The sequence below is a fragment of the Apis laboriosa genome, unplaced genomic scaffold (assembly GCF_014066325.1).
Source record: "Apis laboriosa isolate Shangri-la unplaced genomic scaffold, ASM1406632v1 scaffold11_cov152, whole genome shotgun sequence".
In the NCBI taxonomy this organism is placed as follows: domain Eukaryota; kingdom Metazoa; phylum Arthropoda; class Insecta; order Hymenoptera; family Apidae; genus Apis; species Apis laboriosa.
This window is the reverse complement of record NW_025221020.1, coordinates 1790469-1810722: the sequence shown is the minus strand read 5'-3', so window position 1 is coordinate 1810722 and position 20254 is coordinate 1790469. Positions and strand designations below refer to the sequence as shown.

The 20254-nt window shown below is 38.6% G+C and overlaps 1 protein-coding gene across 3 annotated transcripts in view; it reads right to left on the bottom strand.

Moving 5' to 3' along the window:
* The window catches only part of LOC122717870 (CD151 antigen-like), a 68692-nt gene that overhangs the window by 7077 nt on the left and 41361 nt on the right, over window positions 1-20254 (bottom strand). For all 3 annotated transcript variants that reach the window (XM_043942353.1, XM_043942367.1, XM_043942364.1), the window contains 2 exons: window positions 18353-18563; window positions 7116-7307 (listed from right to left, as the gene is read on the bottom strand). In XM_043942353.1, coding sequence (XP_043798288.1) covers window positions 7116-7307; window positions 18353-18472 — 312 coding nt within the window. In that variant the 5' untranslated portion in view covers window positions 18473-18563. The remainder of the gene's footprint in view (window positions 1-7115; window positions 7308-18352; window positions 18564-20254) is intronic.

Here is a 20254-nt window from a genome sequence, read left to right as displayed (position 1 = left end):
ACCAATTGTGATAAATAATATATCTCGATAACGAAGTATCCTAATTTTGACAATATCCTCGGAAGTATTCCCAAAAAATTTCGATTCATCTATTTTCAAACAATTTACCATTACAATTTACCATACATACGAACTATGATCAGAAATAGGTACGTATCCTAATTTTGACAATATTCTCGAAGATATTCCCAAAAAGTAAAGATTTCGATTGAAAATTCGAAAAAAAAAAAAGAATATCTTATCGCTATATCTAACATTTTTCCATCAATTTACTATTACAATTTACTATACATACGAATTATCCTCAGAAATAGATATCCTAATTTTGACAATATCCTCGAAAATATTCCCAAAAAGTAAAGATTTCGATTGAAAAATTCGAGAAAAAAAGAGTATCTTGTCGCTATATCTAATATTTTTCCATCAATTTACTATTACAATTTACTATACATACGAACTATGCTCAGAAATAGATATCCTAATTTTGACAATATCCTCGGAAGTACTCCCAAAAAATAAAGATTTCGATTCATTTTTCAAACAATTTACCATACATACGAACTCAGAAATAGATATCCTAATTTTGACAATATTCTCGAAGATATTCCCAAAAAGTAAAGATTTCGATTGAAAATTCGTCAAAAAAAAAAGAATATCTTATCGCTATATCTAACATTTTTCCATCAATTTACTATTACAATTTACTATACATACGAACTATGCTCAGAAATAGATATCCTAATTTTGACAATATTCTCGAAAATATTCCCAAAAAATAAAGATTTCGAAAATTCGAGAAAAAAAGAGTATCCTGTCGATGTATCTATTCATCTACTTTCGAACCATTTACCGTTACACTATTAAACGAGGTATGGTCAGGAGAAATGTCTCGATAATGAGGTATCCCGATTCTAAGAAAGGATACTCTTTGTCTCCTAACGCTGCTAACCGTCGCCGGACTTGGTTAACCCGGCTTACATTTATCCGGTCGGTGAGCGTATTTCATGCGAATAAATATAAAACAGCCGAATAAGGCGGCCTCCCCTTCGATATACATATATATTTTCCAGCCGTATACGGTGCAACCGTAATCAAGGATATAGGGAGGGTAAATGGAGCGAGCAACTATCCCTAGATTCGATATCGAGAGACGGCTCGTTACCCCGCAACGTGGACACGTTTTAACAAGGAGATATCGTCGATGATCCTTGGAGAATCTCCTTTTACGTTCGCCCCTCGCACGACTTTAACGAGCCTCCTCCTCCTCCTTCTCCTCGATCCTTCCTCTCTCCCTCGTCCGTATCGGCCAACTTTTTCCCGCCATTTCAATATTGATTGTCGCGTAAAGTAGCGGGAGAGATTGAATTTCCCTTCTCCTTAGGAAGAACAGGAAAAAGAAAGCGTGATTTCCAAATCTTCTTTCACTTGCGAAGATCTAATATTCCTGGTCACGTTCGAACGATTCCGTTTCGCTATCCTTCTTCTCGAAAAAAAAGTGAGAAAAATGTAATTACAATTAAGAAAAGAAAAAGAAGAAAGAAAGAATCTATGTTTCCCTTTTATTCTCGTTGAATAAAGAATATTATTTACCACGAACGGAATGGAAATCGAACGATTTGCAAAAAGAGTCGTGGGAATAATGTGGTACAGAAATCAAAGGGGAATATTTTTCGATCAAATGAAAACTTTATTACGTAAATTATCCAATTCTCGATACGCAAAAGGGAGACGAATTTATATTTATTATTAAATTAAGGCACTAAAGAAATGCTTCTAAGAAAGCAAGCTCCATCGAGGACCAGTCATCTAACCAACCTTGCCTCTCTCATATGAAATTTCCTAATCTCGTGGAAAACGAGGATGCTCGAGGAGCTTGTTGTTTCCCTCCGCTCCGAGATGATCTTTCTCAATCTTCCCTTCCAAAAACTAGTCTTCCGAAGTGTAATCAAGTCGCTTCGATTCACCTCGCTTTAAGCCAAGCTCTTCAACTTCGCTCGAGTATAGTTTCCCCAGCTATCCATCCATCATTGTCGGCCTCTGTCACTTCTCGATCGCTCCCTCTCTCTCTCTCTCTCTCTCCCCCACCACCAGCAGCAAAGCGACGCGCGGTGGAAAAATTTCGCGGGAGAAGGTGGAGAAATTTCGTCGATCGAAAACGATTCGAAGTTTCGAGAAGCGAGGATAGGAAACTTGTGGGATAGGAGAGGGGCTCGAGGTGGTTGGAAATCGGGTGGAGATCGACTTCGCCCCTCGAGGAGAGCGATTTTCTTAGCGAGACCTCGTCCGGGCATAAATTGGACGTAAGTGGCGCGATCGGCCGGCTGGATGCTTGGCAAGCAATGCGGTCTCGCCTGGAGCGCTTCGATCGGTGTGCTCTGGAACTGGTTCGAAAACAGTCCAGAGGCGTCGAGACCTGTCCGCCCGATCCGACGCGTCATTCAGAATGAAAGAAATCGGAATCACTCGCGGTACGGAGTGCTAATTGTGCGCCACGGCTGCTCGTTAATAGCCGAGCGCTTGCTCTAATTATTGCTCTCGACGATATGTTGCGAGATACGTGACGCAACAGCAGGCTCAAACGACGTGTATTAAACAAAATTCATTTTCATATGTACGTAAAAATATAATTGTTTTAAGATTTTTAATCCTCTTTTTTAAACTTTTGTTTAAAATGAAATATATATATATAGGCAAAGAATTGATCGGTCAATATTTCAATAATTGAGAAATATTCTGTAAATTTTTAAAGAAACATTTGAATTTCATATGTAACATTTATTTTAATTTAAATCATTATAAATTATAGACAAGTTTTTTGTTTCTTTAAATTAAACTTGAAGTTGAGTGATTACTTCAATATTAGAAATTCTCACGATGTAATGATTTTTTATACATTTCCAGATCGTTCTACGCGATAAGAATGTATGATAAAAATTTCATATGTAACATTTATTTTAATTTAAATTATTATAAATTATAGACAAATTTTTTGTTTTCTTTTTTTAAATTAAACTTGAAGTTGAATGATTACTTCAATATTAAAAATTCTCACGATGTAATGATTTTTTATACATTTCCAGATCGTTCTATACGATAAGAATGTATGATAAAAATTTCATATTAATTCATATAAATTATAATAATTATTTATAATAATCATATAATCATATAATAATTTCATATAAATTTCATATTAAACATCTATTTTAATTTAAATTATTATAAATTATAGACAAATTTTTTGTTTTCTTTTTTTAAATTAAACTTGAAGTTGAGTGATTACTTCAATATTAGAAATTCTCACGATGTAATGATTTTTTATATATTTCCACATTGTTCCACGCGATAAGAATGTATGATAAAAATTTCATATGTAACATTTATTTTAATTTAAATTATTATAAATTATAGACAAATTTTTTGTTTTTTTTTTTAAATTAAACTTGAAGTTGAGTGATTACTTCAATATTAAAAATTCTCACGATGTAATGATTTTTTATACATTTCCACATTGTTCCACGCGATAAGAATGTATGATAAAAATTTCATATATGACATTTATTTTAATTTAAATCATTATAAATTATTTTTATTAATTAATTTTTTATTATTTTTATTAATTAATTTTTTACCGCCATATTTGATTCGCAAAACTTTGCAAAAATTGTATTAAAATTAATTTTACCGTTCACATTTATGGATTAATTTTAACCTATCTCGTATAATAATATATTTCTGTCATTTGTTTATTTATTACATTTTGGAGAAATAACAAAATTTCTTAATCGACGGAATTATCGTTAGGGACGAATATGATCGTGGAATTGGCGTATTCCGATCGAATGCGACCTTCGCCGCGATTATGATAGCTGTTCGACGGGTAATTGGTGATAATTTTGATAGGAGGAGCACGGAATTACGGTAAATTATCGCGGTTGCACGATGCGGTTGATTCAAGGCTGAATCAATTCGACGATTTCTAATGCGGTTTCTAAATTGAACAGACAGAAGACACATTATACGTTAAAATCGTGAATGGATTACAACGCTCAACAATGTTTCAGAATGTAATTCTTCAAAAAATTGAAACGTATATTTACTAATCAATTCTTGTTATTCCAATTAGTTCGTTGAATCAAACCTTTTAAAACTACGTTTCAAAGAAATACGATCGATAAATATAAAAATATTTTCTGCAATTTCTCTCTAAGATCAGATCGTGACAGACGCAAGGGTGAAAGTAAATTCTCGTCAGAAAAGTGGGAAAGGTGTTGCTCCGCTATTACCCAGCGGAAAACGTAACCTCTTAAATGCTTCCTGCGGCTTAAAAATGCTTCCTGCGCACCGTAAAAGCATCGAACATGCGATAAATTTCATCCACGATGTCGCGGTAATATTGGCTCACGATGACGATTTGTCGTTCTCTTTTACCATTTCATCGAAGAAAATAATAATCGACGAACAATAATTATTAACGAGCAGAAACGAGAAGATTCATTGCGTTGATCTTGCTTAAATCGTGATCCTGACAATGCGACGATGAATGGGGATCCATCCACGTTGAAAAAGAACCCCGTATCTTCCGTGGTTAGCAAGGGTTGTTTGCGGAATTAAACTATCATTTATGTGGAATTAAGGGTGAGCCAGTTGAGCAAGGTGGTGCTGCAGCCTCAAATGGTGGCTCGAGATACCGGCCCTCGTGCTAATTCTCGTTTAAGCACAATTTATAGCTCAGCAGGGGGGATGCTAACAGTTTTCAGACGGATGGGAACAAGATAGATTCGAAGGGCGAAACTTTCCACTGAAACGTAATTCTTTGGCGTCTTTCGAGCTTGATGCATCCAGCGAAAATTCATTGCATCGTTTTATCGGACAAAGTTTTACAAAGAGGTAGTGGCATTTTCCAGCTATGAGCAGTCGAAGCGATCTCTTTTCGGTGGGATAAAAAAAAGTACGATAAATTTTCCAAACGCGGACAAGATTCCATTCCGCGAATTCCATTAAAGAGCGTTAAATCACCAGATTTCGGTATACTCCTCCTGTGTGCCACGTTGCCACATCCTTTTTTGCGATCAATCGTCGTCGTACGAATAGTAAGAATTCAAGCTTTCGAGTCGTTTTTCTTTCTACTCGTAACGGTTGTAAGCTTTTAAATATAAAACGAAAGCTTCTATATCTCTTATTGTACACGTTTGCTGTGATACTCTTTGTGATACGTAACGTCGCTCGATAACATAATTTTGTAATAACAATGTATATTTGTATATTGCAATAATGGACGCGTTATATTGAATATTATATTCAACGCCACATTCATTCTGGCTTGCATTCAATGCAGCACCAGAGATGATGAGTTTAATACGGACGAGTGACTTTTATCGCTGAGAGATACGTATCTCAATTACCGTGTCTGTATTCGTTCTCTTAACCGAGGAAAACCATATTTCATCACTATTATAATTATTCTTATAATTTTATTTTCTCGTAAAATAAAATCGTTTCCCTCCATTGATCGAACTTTAAAACCTGATTCTTGAAACGTGTCTTCCATCTTAGAAGATATATCTTAATAAGTAATTTTATTTAATGAAAAATCAAAGTATATTTTTAAAACCAGCTTCTCTGTGCTTTCCTTTATCTTACGTTCGATCCTGTCGCGAGGATCAACAAGGGGACCAACAAGGGGAGGCCACTTGTCGAGGGTTGATAATAGTGGGAGCTAATCGACTATGCGTTTAAGGTGAAATCGACCTTGTAACCGCGTATTTATTACGCCTTACCAGGCGCATCTTACGCGAAATAAAAAAAGAACAGCTTTAGCTTTGAGCCACCTTTGAAGGTGGTAGAAATAAAAAAAAAAAAAAAAAAAATAGCAGAGATCCGTACAACGATCGGCTGGGATCCGCGATTAGAAGGAACGATCGATAACGATGAGAACAAGGTAAACGAGCGGTTTTTTAAGCTTACGCAGTTCCTTCGTTTTCGTGATGAAAGCGAGCTCACAAAGCTCTCTCCATTGCAATAATGCAATGGGTTCAGCCGCATAAAAAGAAGCGAGGATGCGAGCATTTCTCGAAGCTGTCCCGGAAACGGAACTTGGCGAAATCTTTTTTCAAATGCGTCATCGCGAGAGAAAGTTGCTCTCAATAGTTGGCGCGCCATTTTAATTACCATCGCGACTATTGTCTTCTCTTCTTCCTCTTCTTCTTCTTCTTTTTCTTCTTCCGCTGCGACAAAGTTGCGAGATGATTTCGAACGAAATTTTGGTGGAAAAGTTTGGGAAGCAAGATGGAGAGGGGGGGTGAAAAGAGGGACGTTTCTGGCCGATTCGTGAAACGAATCCATTATGCACGTCGCCTCGTCGAATGGAATCCACGAAACTTTGGCGAACGATCGCCTCCTCTCTCCTTTAGCAAGGAGAGCATCCGCTACCAAGGCTGTAGGCAATTCTGAAAGCGATAGCTCGAGTTACTCGTGCGGCTGGTTTCCAACCTCCTATATCCTCGGCTTTATCTTTGCCTCCGTCTCTCCTCCCCCTCCTCCCCCTTCTCCTCTCGCGGCGCAGAGCATTTGGCCCGACCGGAGAATTAATTAATCAGACAATAGTGGCACCCTGATAAATGGCCGACACGGAAGCGCATGATCGATAAGAGACACCGTGCTACCATCAACGGTGTAAATATATGTTCCCGGCAAAGCGATGAATTCTTCCATGATGCACGAGCCGTGTTTCCGATTCGATCGATTCCGATCGATCAGTGGATATATAAGTTCGAATGGAACGTTTTCTTACGAACGGTGGATCAATCTAATCGATTCCATTAGAAGTAATCACGATGATCCTCCAGTTTTAACGAGTTTTTTTTTTCGTTTCCCAATTCGTCACCCAAATTTTGATCGTTTTTTACCAAAGCAATTATTCGTATTATTGGATATTTGAATCGAAAAAATGTAGAGCAAGTGAGATTTGATCGTATTCTGAGGTTGTATTGAGGTGTAAAAATTAATTCCTTAATTTTTCAAGTTACGAAAGCGAGCAGAAGTCGAGCGAATCTGGAGTAGAGTTTATTCGCGATGCTTCGTGGAATTACTTACTATTATTAGTATTTACTTACTATGAGAAGTACGCATCTATTTTCAGAAGTTACACCGCCGCATCCGAGCCAGCTACCGACCACAGCCAGGACACCTGCGATGATCAAAGCGTAGGCTAGCGTCGGATACGTGGAGGTCGTCATCAGGGACACGTAGCTGTGCTTCGAAATCACCGTCCAGATACCGATCCCGCCCACCACCAATCCAGACAACTGAAACAAAAATAAACCGTTCGACGTTCTCAAACACTGCACGCTTTTAATCTCTCTAATTAACGCGCCAGTTGTATTCCAACCAGCACAAAGGCTCGAAACGTGGCGTTAAACACATTCTTTCTCCCCCTCTCTCACGCCTTCTCATCTAATCGTTTCCTCTAGCGAATAAAGCGATTCGCAGTTGACTTTACGCCTAATTGTATTCCACTCCATGCGCCAAACTCGTTAAACCCATTTCCGCGCCCTCTATACTAAACTCGTTTACACGATTGCAAAAGTTACGACCTTTCCCACGAGATATTCATCGAAATATCCGCAAAGTTCAACGTATATCGCGACATCTAATTAATTCATTCCATTCTAAATACACAGTCTGTCCATTTCAATGCGATACGATCGTAACGTCTACGCGGTAGATTTTATTTAACCGATATGGAAGCTCGATGAATTCCACGTGTTAGATATCCGCCCACGAACATGTGCACACACTGTATTCTACACTGTACACAGTCGATAACCGTGCGTCCTTCGTTATCCTCACCACGATTTACCTATCTTTTTTTCGTCTCTATTTTTCTTCTCTTCTTTTTTTTTTCTTTTTTTTTTCTATCGCCTTGATTTCCTACGAATTTTTCCCTATTCGATATCGTGGTCGCGATGCCAATCCCCTCTCCCAAGGGAATAGAGAGCGTTGGGGAATATAAACGAGCAACGTCCACGTAAATATCGGTGGACAAGCGATATTTACGGTATCGAGGAATGCAACTGTGGTCAACTGTACCTTTCGATATAATTCGATAGAACGGTTTTTAGAGCAGCCGCGAGTTCGACGAACGTGTAAACGTTTCTGGCTTCCATTATCTGTCTTCCCAAGGATGCACACACGGGACCGTGATATCGCTACTAATTGCCACGGCTCTTTTTCGTTCGATTATTTTTTTCTATAGAGGGAGGGGGATAGGTAGAAAAAAATTCTCGAGGGACAGATCAAAGCGTTATCTCTTCCAGTTAAAATTGTTCTGTCGAGCCTTTTTCACGTCGAAATATTCGAAATTGGTCTTAATAAACGAGGAAAAAGGAAAACTTTTTTTTATATTTCTTGAAAATATATAATTCTCTTCTTAAAATAAATTCTATCGAATATATATATATATATTTTTTCGTTTTTCAAAGTATGTCAACGTATTTGAAATCGTTCCAACGAGGCCAGCGCAACGAAAACGATAAGATAAAAAAACATCACTTTTGAAACGCTGTTATAATTATTTATAATCCGACTCAAAAGAAATTAATTCTCCTAAAACGCACATCCCACTGGTGCACCATTGCACAAAATTATGAAATCCCCCTTATCCAATCGCGATAAATTTCCCTGAAAGGGAAAGAATTCGCAATTCGGCTAATCGATAATCCTTTTATCGAGCCAGTTCATCGGGCGAAATTTTTTTCAGGGGGCGAGAAAAACCTACACCGTCAAAAACTATAGCTTGGTGAAAGAAAACGCCTCGAATCCAATATCTATACGATATGCTATATACACGTGGTGCACCCCGTAGCGCGTGTCTCTCGAATCCCATTTCCAGCCTCGAAATATCTCTCGGCTCTCTGCGGGGAGGCCCCGGTTGGAGAGGGCGGCGATTTATTATTTTATCATTGTCCCGAATGCCGAAGGCGGCCACGTATCTCGCCTCCGCTCCCAGTATAAATCCACTATGCATCGCCCCGCGATACGATATTCCTTTGTACGTGTATTTTGCATCGGGCGCGCGTGGACTCGCTCGTGGAGGCGATGCATATACCGTCGACGAGGAAACAAAGAGGAGGGCTCGCGTGACAGGGTGAGGAGGAGAACACGGGGCAAAGAAAGTCGCGGTCTACGAGCATGTCTCCATGCTAATTTACGATTAATATCCGCGAATGAATGGAATATTTATTCATCTTGCTCGAGGAATAATAACACGTATTTTGAATTTGCGCATTTTGATGAAATTTAATGGGAACAGAATATTATTCGACACGTGTCCCCTCCTCCTTTTTTTCTCCCGAAAATTCTCTTCTCGAGAACGATTGGAAACACATATTTTTTTCGATAACTTCGTAAATAGCGACGAATGGGGAAAATTTTGATCGGTTGGAATATTTTACGGATATATTCGATAATTTATCGCTCAACGTAACGATAATCGGAAATAACCGGCGGAAAGCAAATTTATTCGAAATTCTTAGTAAATAACTTAAAGTTATTTTTCCTATCGCGATTTCCCTCTCCTGGGGGGAGGGACGACTCTGGGTGGTCCGTCGAGGAATCACAAGAGGTACAAAGGCATCGATGTGCTCGATGAAACAATGGATCGAAGATATCCGGAATCGTCTCACGGTTCGAGCCGAACTCGAGCCGAAAATAAAAAGAAGAAGCGGTCGTTTTTATCTAGCCTCCGCTCAATTAGAGGGGCGCGCTTTCATCCGTTCGGGGCTTGGGCCGTGCCGCCCGCCCAACTATGCGACAGTCGAGACTTAAAAGCCTCGTTTGGACAGGTTTTCTGGAATTCTTTCCGACGGGCCACCTTCTCGACGACCAACGCCCCCGCGGCCCCCTCCTCCCCCACTTCGCTTCCAAACTTCTCCACCGCCGCTTTTCTCCACCGGCGCACCCGCGCCGACTCGTCTTCCTCAACCGAAGTTTATGAATTCGAGAGAGCAAGTAAAGAGTCGATGCGGCTAACGGTCATCCTTTTTTTACCGTTTCACGGCTCGAACTGACGGTCGATGGGACCGGGAAAATTCGTTTCCTTCCACGTTTCGAGGAGCCGTTTCTTCCTCTCTTGGTTCGAGGAGAGTAAGGAGAGATGATTTGATTTGGATTGGAAGATGATCGACCGGTTCTAAATCTACATCAGAGGATAATTGTTGATGAATACCGCATCTATAGACGCGTCTGGAGAGATTGGCGCCACATGGTTTACAGAGGGGAACTCTTACGGCGAATCGAGCTCGACGATCTCTCGTTAGATTAAGAGTAAGTGACGATGAAAAAAAGTAAGTTTGGAGAGTTTCGTTTTTCACCGGTTTCGTGAAAAAGATATCGTATCTCCGATTCGAAATCGATCCTCTTACGAATTTTTCCCAAGATTTATGAAAATGTACCACGATTAAGACCATCTTAAGAGCAAGCTACAAACACGTTTCTTTCCTTTCTTTTTTTCTTTTTGATTAAAAAATAGTAAATAAAAAATATGGCATCTCCAAATCGATCCTCTTACGAATTTTTCTCAAAATTTATGAAAATGTATCTCATAAGCCACGATTAAGACCATCTTAAGAGCAAACTACAAACACGTTTTTTTCCTTCTTTTTTCTTCCTGATTAAAAAATAGTAAATAATAAATATAAAAATATCGCATCTCCAATTCCAAATCGATCCTCTTACGAATTTTTATCTTACCTTAAAACACCTCTTACGTAAAACACGATTTTCTTCCCTATCTCAAGAATTGCATCTTTTTGATTTCCATCCTCAATCACGTTAAACAATCTAATATATTTCTCGATTTTAATTATTTTCCATTATTTTCTATTATTTCCTCAGGCCGAACAAGCTGTTTGTCGCGTCCATAACAAGGCTTCTGTTTTCTCGGCCCGATGCAATATTACGTAACGTTAGCTTTTCACGTCGTCGTGGCTGCGCAAAGTATGTCAGAGATGCGTCTAATTTTAAATCTTGCCCGCTGTATCCTCGAATTACGCGCAAATAAGAAGTCGCCTGTTTCCACACGGCGTGCATCATATCGAGTGTGCAGCCAAGTTGAGAAGATCTCGAAGGAGGTCGTAAATCGGCGAGCGAGTGGCTCGCATCAACAACGTTATTTATCCCTGCCTTTTCTATTTGGTGTATTAAGTGGGAGGGGGGGAAAAAACGAGGGCAGAGGGAAAACAGACGCGATGCACGATTATTTCTCTCGAGTTCGGTCCTGCTACATTCTTCGTTCCAGCTGCGAGTCGAGATATCATCAACCAACGTTTATTTCTCTCTCCTTGATATAATGCTTAATATTATATAAAGAAACGGCTTTAAAGGATTCCAGAGATCGAAAAAGTGAGCTTGTTTATAGAATAATAAAACGATTCGATATTTTTTAGAAGGCCAATACTTGCCTTTCCTTCGATCTTCCATAGATTATATATATATTATATATACAATATTACATCCTTATTATTAGTGTGTAATTTATGATTGACATTTTGAAGTCACCAGAGCGTAATAATATCAACGATAAACAATTTATCCTCGTCGTTTTACATACGCGTAAAACTTGGATAAGCCTAGGTTAATTTAATCGTTCGAGAGAGCTTTGAGATTATTGTGTAGTTGAAACGGCGAAATTAGCAAAATTACTTTTATTCCTGGAGAATAAAGATTCCCTATTCCAATATAAATCTACCAGAGACGCGTGCCGCCAGATGTGAACCGTGAGAAGAATCGAAGATCTCGAAAGGCGTTAAAAATTCTTACGAAATCTGAACGAAGGTGTTAATAAGTTGGGATAATAACGAAAAATTCCAGCCCAATTTCTCAGTTGACAGAAGGGAAGAATATCGAACTGGAGACTTTCCTCTATCTCCAAGTCGAGGATCCATAGCTTCTCTCTATTAAATTTCTTAACATTAATTATTAACATTATCAAAAGTATCTATACACATTGATGATCTCTCCCAACAAGATCTTTTTCTCCCTCATTTACAACGTGTTACCCCTCTTGATTCCAATCTTTAATCTTGATTCGACGACACGATGCAAGCGCCATCAGTGAAACATTAAAATGAGAATGCGGCTGGACCGCATCGAGGAACGATGAAGCAATAATCTTCCTACACTCTAGAGAGAGAAACGTTCTTCTCGCAGGCGAGAATGAGATTCCATCACGAGGACCACGAGGCGCGAAGATTCCACAGTCTGCTTCCGGAATACACACCGGCTTCAATCTAGGGAGGCACGTAAATCCAGCGAGACCTGTTGTATCCCCGCAAGAAATTAGAATAATCACGTGTCACGCCGTGGAGGATCTCCGTTTCACTTGGAGAGGGATTTCTCTCCCTATTCTCCTTCGAAGAATTAAGACTCGTGGAGGATTCTTTCACGAACCAACGGTTGGAGAAGTTTCTGCTGAGAGCTTCCCTAGGAGAGAGAGAGAGAGAGAGAGAGAGAGAGAGAGAGAGAGAGAGAGAAGAGAGAGAGAGAGAGAGAGAGAGAGAGAGAGAGAGAGAGAGAGAGAGAGAGAGAAATCGCGTTCGACACGCGACTGGCGAATACGAAATCCGGATTGAATTAGCGAGTAACACGAGTTCACGAAAAAGATCCAAGCTGCGTATCTAATCGAGTAACGAGCTCGGATTGATCCTCGAGAAAAATTTCAATTCGAAGCAAACTTACGTTGTTAATTGTTTTTCGTGATATTTTTCGTAACATCTCCAATCTCGAAAGTAGAAGAAGAATATCTCTCGATAAATAAAGTTTCTAAAAATCTTCTTTACTGAGTTTCTAACGAAATCTTCTTCAGCGCGCCGCTGTATCAAGTGTACTTTAATACTTTTATCGATATTACTGTTCGCAATAGAAGTATTGATAATAGTAATTGTATTCACAATAGTATTGAATAGTAGTACTGATTTAATATATTTTGGATAATTTGGATTATAATTTGGATAATATGACTGTCGAATGCCCTTCGATTAGTCGTGACAAATATACTTCTTACTTGTGGATTGTATATAAATTATTCGTGTGACCAGGGTCTCTCACAATGTCATATCAAGTAATGTCTAACAGGTATCGGTCAAAGCACGGTAGTTGATAAACTAATTGTCATCATGAGACTCGTGATACCCTAAAATTAGAAGATTTAGAGAATTATTAAAAATTGTTAGGATTATCTGAAAATGTAACAAAACTTTCAATATAATATCTTCGTTCGAAAAAATAATTCTGGTATAAGTATTAGACTGCGTGCAAATTACGTTATTCTATATAAAAGACGACAAATCAATGACGAGCTCGATACCTGTGACCTCAACCGTCCTATTCTACGAATACGAAAAAAAAAAAAAAAAATCTACTTCTTCCTTTTTTTTATTTTCATTTTTACAATTTTTATTATCGATGAAATGGATGATAATCGGGAGATCAATCACTCCTTTTAATAAGAAAGTTAGACCCGTTGCGAAAACGCCTCGCGGATATTTTATTTCCTCGAAATAATTCTTATCGAAAGAAAGTTTATAGCGCTCGAACGAGGCATTACGATTCGCGTTAACGATAATTAGGGGGACGCGCGTGAAAAGGGACTTTAAACGGAGAGAGGTGTCGCTGCGCGCGAGCGAGAGGGGGGGATCGCCAAGTGCGATCCTTGGACGCGGTATGCACGCGCGCGTTCCTGCGCGGAAATCGCAAGTAGCTCGGGGGAATGCGCTAGGTGGTCGTACGGGCGAGCGGCGGCCATTACCTCCCGGCTGTTACCAGTCGGCCGAGAAATAAGCCGGATGACGGTCGTTTTCGTTCGTTAAAGAGCGACTCGTTTCGATCCTCGCCGACCGCCGCCCGTCCAATTGCGCCCCGCCACTCCTCCTCCTCTTTCTTTCCCTTTTCCGAATCCGGAAACACGGTATCACGCCGGATTATTTCGCGAATCACCGTCCCCTTTTTTTCCTAACTAATCGAGCAAAGATTGTAAAGAATTCTTAAGGGATTGTAAAAATGTGTATATCTATGAACAGAGTCGATTTATAATGTAATGATTTATACATTTTAGAGAAATGTTTTGTATAGTAATTGAACTGAATAATAAGTGATATCTACGATTATATCTCTTTTTCCTAACAAATCGAGCAAAGATTGAAAAAGAATTCTTAAAGAATTCTTAAATTGTAAAAATATATATATCGTATCTATGAACAGAGTCGATTCATAACGTAATGATTTATATATTTTAGAGAAATGTTTTGTATAGTAATTAAATAATACGTGATATCTACGATTATATCGTGAAATCTTTTTTTCTTAACTAATCGAGCAAAGATTGAAAAGAATTCTTAAAGGATTGTAAAAATGTGTATATCGTGTCTATGAAGAAAATGAGCAAAAATTTAGAAAGTAATAATTTATAAAGTACATTTTAGAGGAAATATTTCGTATAGTAATTGAACTGATATTTATGATTATATCGTGAAACCTTTTTCCTAACAAATCGAGCAAAGATTGAAAAGAATTCTTAAAGGATTGTAAAAATATGTATATCGTGTCTATAAAGAAAATGAGCAAAAATTTGTAAAGTAACGATTTATAAATTTTATACATTTTAGAGGAAATATTTCGTATAGTAATTGAACTGATATTTATGATTTATGATTATGTCGTGAAACCTTTTTCCTAACAAATCGAGCAAAAATTGAAAAGAATTCTTAAAGGATTGTAAAAATGTGTATATTGTGTCTATGAAGAAAATGAGGAAAGATTCGTAAAGTAACGTGATTTGTACATTTTAGAGAAAATGTTTCGTATAATAATTGAAAATATTTCGTATAATTTGAAAATAATAGATGATATCTACGATTATATCGTGAAACTTTTTCCTAAGAAATCGAATAGAGATTGAAAAAGAATTCTTATGAATTGTATATCATAAAAATGTGTATATCATATCTATGAACAGAGACGATTCATAAGTTAATAATTTATATATTTTAAAGAAATGTTTAGTTGAATTGAAAATAAGTGATATCTTGTTCTATGATTATATCGTGAATAACGTAACAAATCGAGCAAAGATCGAAAAGAGTAAAGATTGTGAAAATAATATATCGTGTCTATAGAAAATGAACAAAGAGTAACGATTTGTATGTGAAACCTTTTTTTCCTAACAAATCGAGTAAAGATTGAAAAAGAATTACGAATTGTAAAAATGTGTACATTGTCTAAATGTTTATAAATGCTTCGTATCGATTGAACTGAAAATAATAGCTGACACTAGTTCTATGATTTCTATGATTATATCGTGAATAACTGTCCCCTTTTCCCTAACAAATCGAACAAAAATCGAAAAGATTGTGAAAATATGTATATCGTGTCTATGATAATCTATGATAATATATGATAATATATCTACGATAATATATCTAGAAAATGAGCAAAATGTCGTTTCGTAACGATTTGTACATTTTAGAGGAAATGTTTCGTATGATAATTGAACTGAAAATAATAAGTGATACGTTCTTCTACGATTATATAGTGAAACCTCTTTTTCCTAACAAATCGAAAAAAAATTTAAAAAGAATTCTTACGAACTTTAAAAATGTATATATTATCTAAATGTTTAAATGTTTCGTATCGATTGAACTGAAAATACTAACTAACACTAGTTATTCTACTATTATATCGTGAATAACGCCCCCTTTTCCCCAACAAATCGACCAAAGAGTGAAAAAAAATTCTTACGAATCATAAATATCGTATATCGTGTTTATCCTAGAGAAAATAAGCAAAGATTCATAATTCAACAGTTTAGAGGAAATGTTTCGTGAAAAATCGTAATCGTAATCGTTTTCGTATCGTAATTAAATAATAGCTGGTATTATGCGTATTACGCGAGGCTCCATTACGCAGTGCAGTCATGTGACCATATGGGTTGTCCCCGGACAGGTTCGTTTAAATGGGACTTGCACGATACATATACGCACGTTTCAATACACGGTATTCGCCACCGTGAGAGGATTTTTAACACCACGAGTGTTTCGCATTTTACGCGCGGAATTATAAGTACAACGAGGAGGGACGTAATGCGATTGGACCGTTCGAGATAATCGCGTTTCATCGCGCGAATCACGCTGCCTTGATATATATTCCTTATTAACGATCCAAATTAATTCGGCTTAAGGCTACACCGCTAAGAGGATCGAGAGCTATCGCAATTTTCCTCGAGACGAACCGCTCCTCTTCGAACACGAAAACCAAGGGTGAGAAAAGAAAGAAAGGAAGAAAAAAATTTTTCTTTCGATCGATTCTCATCGATCGAAAATGTTTACGACAGTTCGAAACGAGAGCGTTAATTCGCATCGACGTCCACGCGAAATCGAGTAAAAAAAAAAAAAAAAAGATGTCGCCTCCAACAATTGATCCTCCCCTCTTTTTCTTTCTTTTTTTCGTCTTTTCTTTCAAAAAATTGCACAGCAACGGCGTAGCGACGAAAATGGTTACCTCGACGAATGAACTTTCCACCGCGCTTTTCCGCGCGCTTGGGCACGCACCGTGTCGAAACAATGGGAAACAAAATAGCGTACTCCCTCTCTCTCTCTCTCTCGTTTCGCATTCCCCTTTCTCTTCTCTTTGTGTTTCGGCTCGTGCGTTTATTACGCGCAGAACAGAAGAAAGACGTTGACACGCGAAAGGTCTTAGGGGAGAGGATAAAAGCCAGAGAATAATTTTACGGAACGGCCGAGTATTGAACGGACCGGCGGTCTATTATTAATCGATAATTAGCAGATCGGCCGACGATCTCCCCTAACAATTAATCCTTCCCTCCGTCCCTCCGCCCATCCCTCCTGATAATGAAAGTTTCAGGATATATATAGTTCCAAATCGCATATATACTATACGATATACGAATATACAGGTCTACTCTCGATCGATCGAAAATTACAAAATAGTAAACAGTTTGTATACAAAACGCGAATCCCTATAAAATCAAATTCGTCGTCTGAAAATTTGAAATCTGACATGATTGACCGAGGATCCACCCTTTAATTATCCCTCGTTAATAAATCGTAGCCGCGTAATAACTAGCCTCGCACCGATTATCGGCCGATTATCCCCCGACTCTCTCTCTCTCTCCTTTTTCCCTAGCAAGTTTCCACCGCTCGTTTCGACTCGACTCGACTCGACTCGACTCGACTCGACTCGTTTCGAACTTTCAAGTAGCAAGGAGAAATCCGATCGAGAAGTTCCGATCGACGGAGTTGCTCATTCCCCATTCGATCGGCGTCGTCCGTTCGCGCGACGACGTACACGCCTAGGCAGAGCACGGAGAGCTATGCGGTTGCGACGAGCAGGTAAGCGAATTTCTGTCCAAGAAAAGGGGGAGAGCACGTATTGCCTCGAACCACGCCTCGACACGGTTAACAACCTAACATCGAACCTAACACCGCCTAGCAATCCGCCAGTAACATCCCGACGACTTTGGACTTGGGATGGGCGAGAGGGGGGGGAAGGGGAGCGCGATCGATGAGAGCAAACGGGTTCGAGCATTGTTCCATCCAGATTATTGCGTCGCAGATTATCGAGCCTTATCATCCGAGTTATCGACCGAGTTTTTCAAGCTGTCTCGATTTCGCAATTTCGAAAGTTAATATTGAACTCGATGCCGTCCCAACCCCCGTTATCGCCGAATATCTCTCTCTCTTTTCGAGGATGGAGGAGAGAGGCGTAGGAGAAGAAACGATGAAAAATGACTAGAGAGAGAGAGAGAGAGGGGGGCAGTAACAGAGGGTATGTACAAGGTTCCTCCTCCGTTTCCTTTAATCCTACGTTCTCGAACAGGCGTCGACATTTTAAATTATCGATTCGCGTTTGCTCTTCCTTTCTTTCCGATCCTCGCTTTCCACGCTTCCCTTTCCTGGGCTCCAGCTTCATTATCATTTTATGGCATGTATCGCGATCGGCCACGATGTTCCACCGCCTGTTTGACAACGCTCGCTCGTCGTGGGCCGAGAGAGAGAACTCGTTTCTCTCTGGAAACGAGTGACTGTAGATCTCTAGCAGTATAAATAGTCTCGTTCGTTTTTCTCCCTCTTGTAATTACCCTACAACGATCGTACGTAACACGAATATATAATATATTTGGAAAGTCGAGTCGATTCCAAGACTTCGTGTCTCGAGGATCTTGCAGGCTCTCTCGAGAGCTAGATTTAACGGGAGAAAATGAGTGGATTGTAAGAGGAACGAAAACGGATTGGATATTATTACGTGATTCGAGTCGAGCGATTGTTCGTTTACTTACGAATAACACCACGTTGTAAATGTGCAGAACGTATTTCAGGAAATTGACCGAGCAGCAGCCGTCGTCTCTGGTTCTTAACCTGGTCGAGGTGCCGGGCAACCTCTCCGCGCTTTTAGCCATGATTCCTCGATTCGTTCCCTCCGACTCGTGTGGCTCCGTGGTGCTCGTCGTCGTCGTCGTCGTCGTCGTACTCGTCACCTCGTCACCGATTCTGAAATTCGTTCGAGGATTAGAGGATTTTTCACGTTGGAACGTAAGGAACGTCGAGTTCTCTTCGCTTTTTTTTTTTCTTCGTCCACGAAATTCCATCCCCTTCGGTCTTATCTCAAGTAGACCCCGTTGGAGGGGGGTATGTAGGGGGATGTATGCGCGTAGGGGAATTGTGAGTAGTTCGAGGGCCTCTGGCCATCGGCGGAAAAATTCGGATAGATTTCGTTTCTTATGCTTGATCGATATCCGTCGCTTCGGATATCCGTTCCTCGAAATCCTTCCTTCCGTCGATTCACGAGAACTTCGATTGAATACTCGGACGAAAGCTTTGAAAATCTTGAGAACTTTGTGTTGTAATTGAAACAAGTGGAGGTACTCTCGAATTACGAGCAAGTGAAACTGTCGAGAAATTGAAAAATATATCGTGGAAAAGGACTCATGATCGAAGTAACTTCTTTATTTCGATATTTTATTGTAATTAAAATAAATAGAAGATACTGTCAAATTACGAGCAATTGAAATTGAATAATACATAGAGGAAAAGGACTCATAATCGAAAAAGCTGAAAGTAACTTTTCTACGTGAAATTCGATTTAAGAGATTGATCATATACGTATAAAGAAAATTTTGAGACTTTATTGCAATTAAAAAGAAGCAGAGGTAAAAGGTATTCTCGAATTACAAACAAGTAAAGCTGTTAAGAAATTGAATAATAAAGTAGAAGAATAATAGAGAAGAAATTGAATAATAGTAGAGGAAAAGCACTCACGATCGAAAAAGCTGGAAGTAACTTTTCTACGTGAAATTCGATTTAAGAAATTGATCATATACGTATAAAGAAAGTTTTGAGACTTTATTGTAATTAAAAATAAATAGAGGTAAGATAGTCTCGAATTACAAGCAAGTAAAGCTGTCAAGAAATTGAATAATACGTAGAGGAAAAGGACTCACGATCGAAAAAGCTGGAAGTAACTTTTCCACGTGAAATTCGATTTAAGAGATTGATCATATACGTATAAAGAAAATTTTTAGACTTTATTGTAATTAAAAACGAAGCAGAGGTAAAAGGTACTCTCGAATTACGAGCAAGTGAAACTGTCTAGAAATTGAACGAAATGGATAATACGCAGCAGAAAAGAACGATCGAAGAAACCGGAAGTAACTTCTTCGCGCGAATTTCTGAAATTGGACACATACGAGGGACGAAAATTTTGAGAGTTTATTGTAATTAAAACAAAAGCGTAAAGGTAATAAAAGTCGAATTACGAGCAAGTGAAACTGTGAAGAAATTGAACAATATATGGTGGAAAAGGGCTTATGATTGAAGAGCCCGGAAGTAACTTCTTCACGCGAATTTCTGAGATTGGTCACGGGGGACGAAAACTTTGAGACTTTGTTGTAATTAAAACAAGTAGACGTAAAAGGTGCTGTTGAATTACAAGCAAGTCAAAAGTATCAAGAAATTGAATAATATAATATAATATAATATATAGTAGAAAAGGATTTACGATCGAAAACTTTTATTCTAATTAAAACAAACGTAAAGGTAATAAAAACTACAAGTATCAACATACTGAATAATACGTGACGGAAAAGGACTTAGGGATCGAAAAACCCGGAAGTAACGTCTTCACGCGAATTTCTGAGGTTGGTCACGGGGGACGAAAACTTTGAGAGTTTATAAAAAAGATA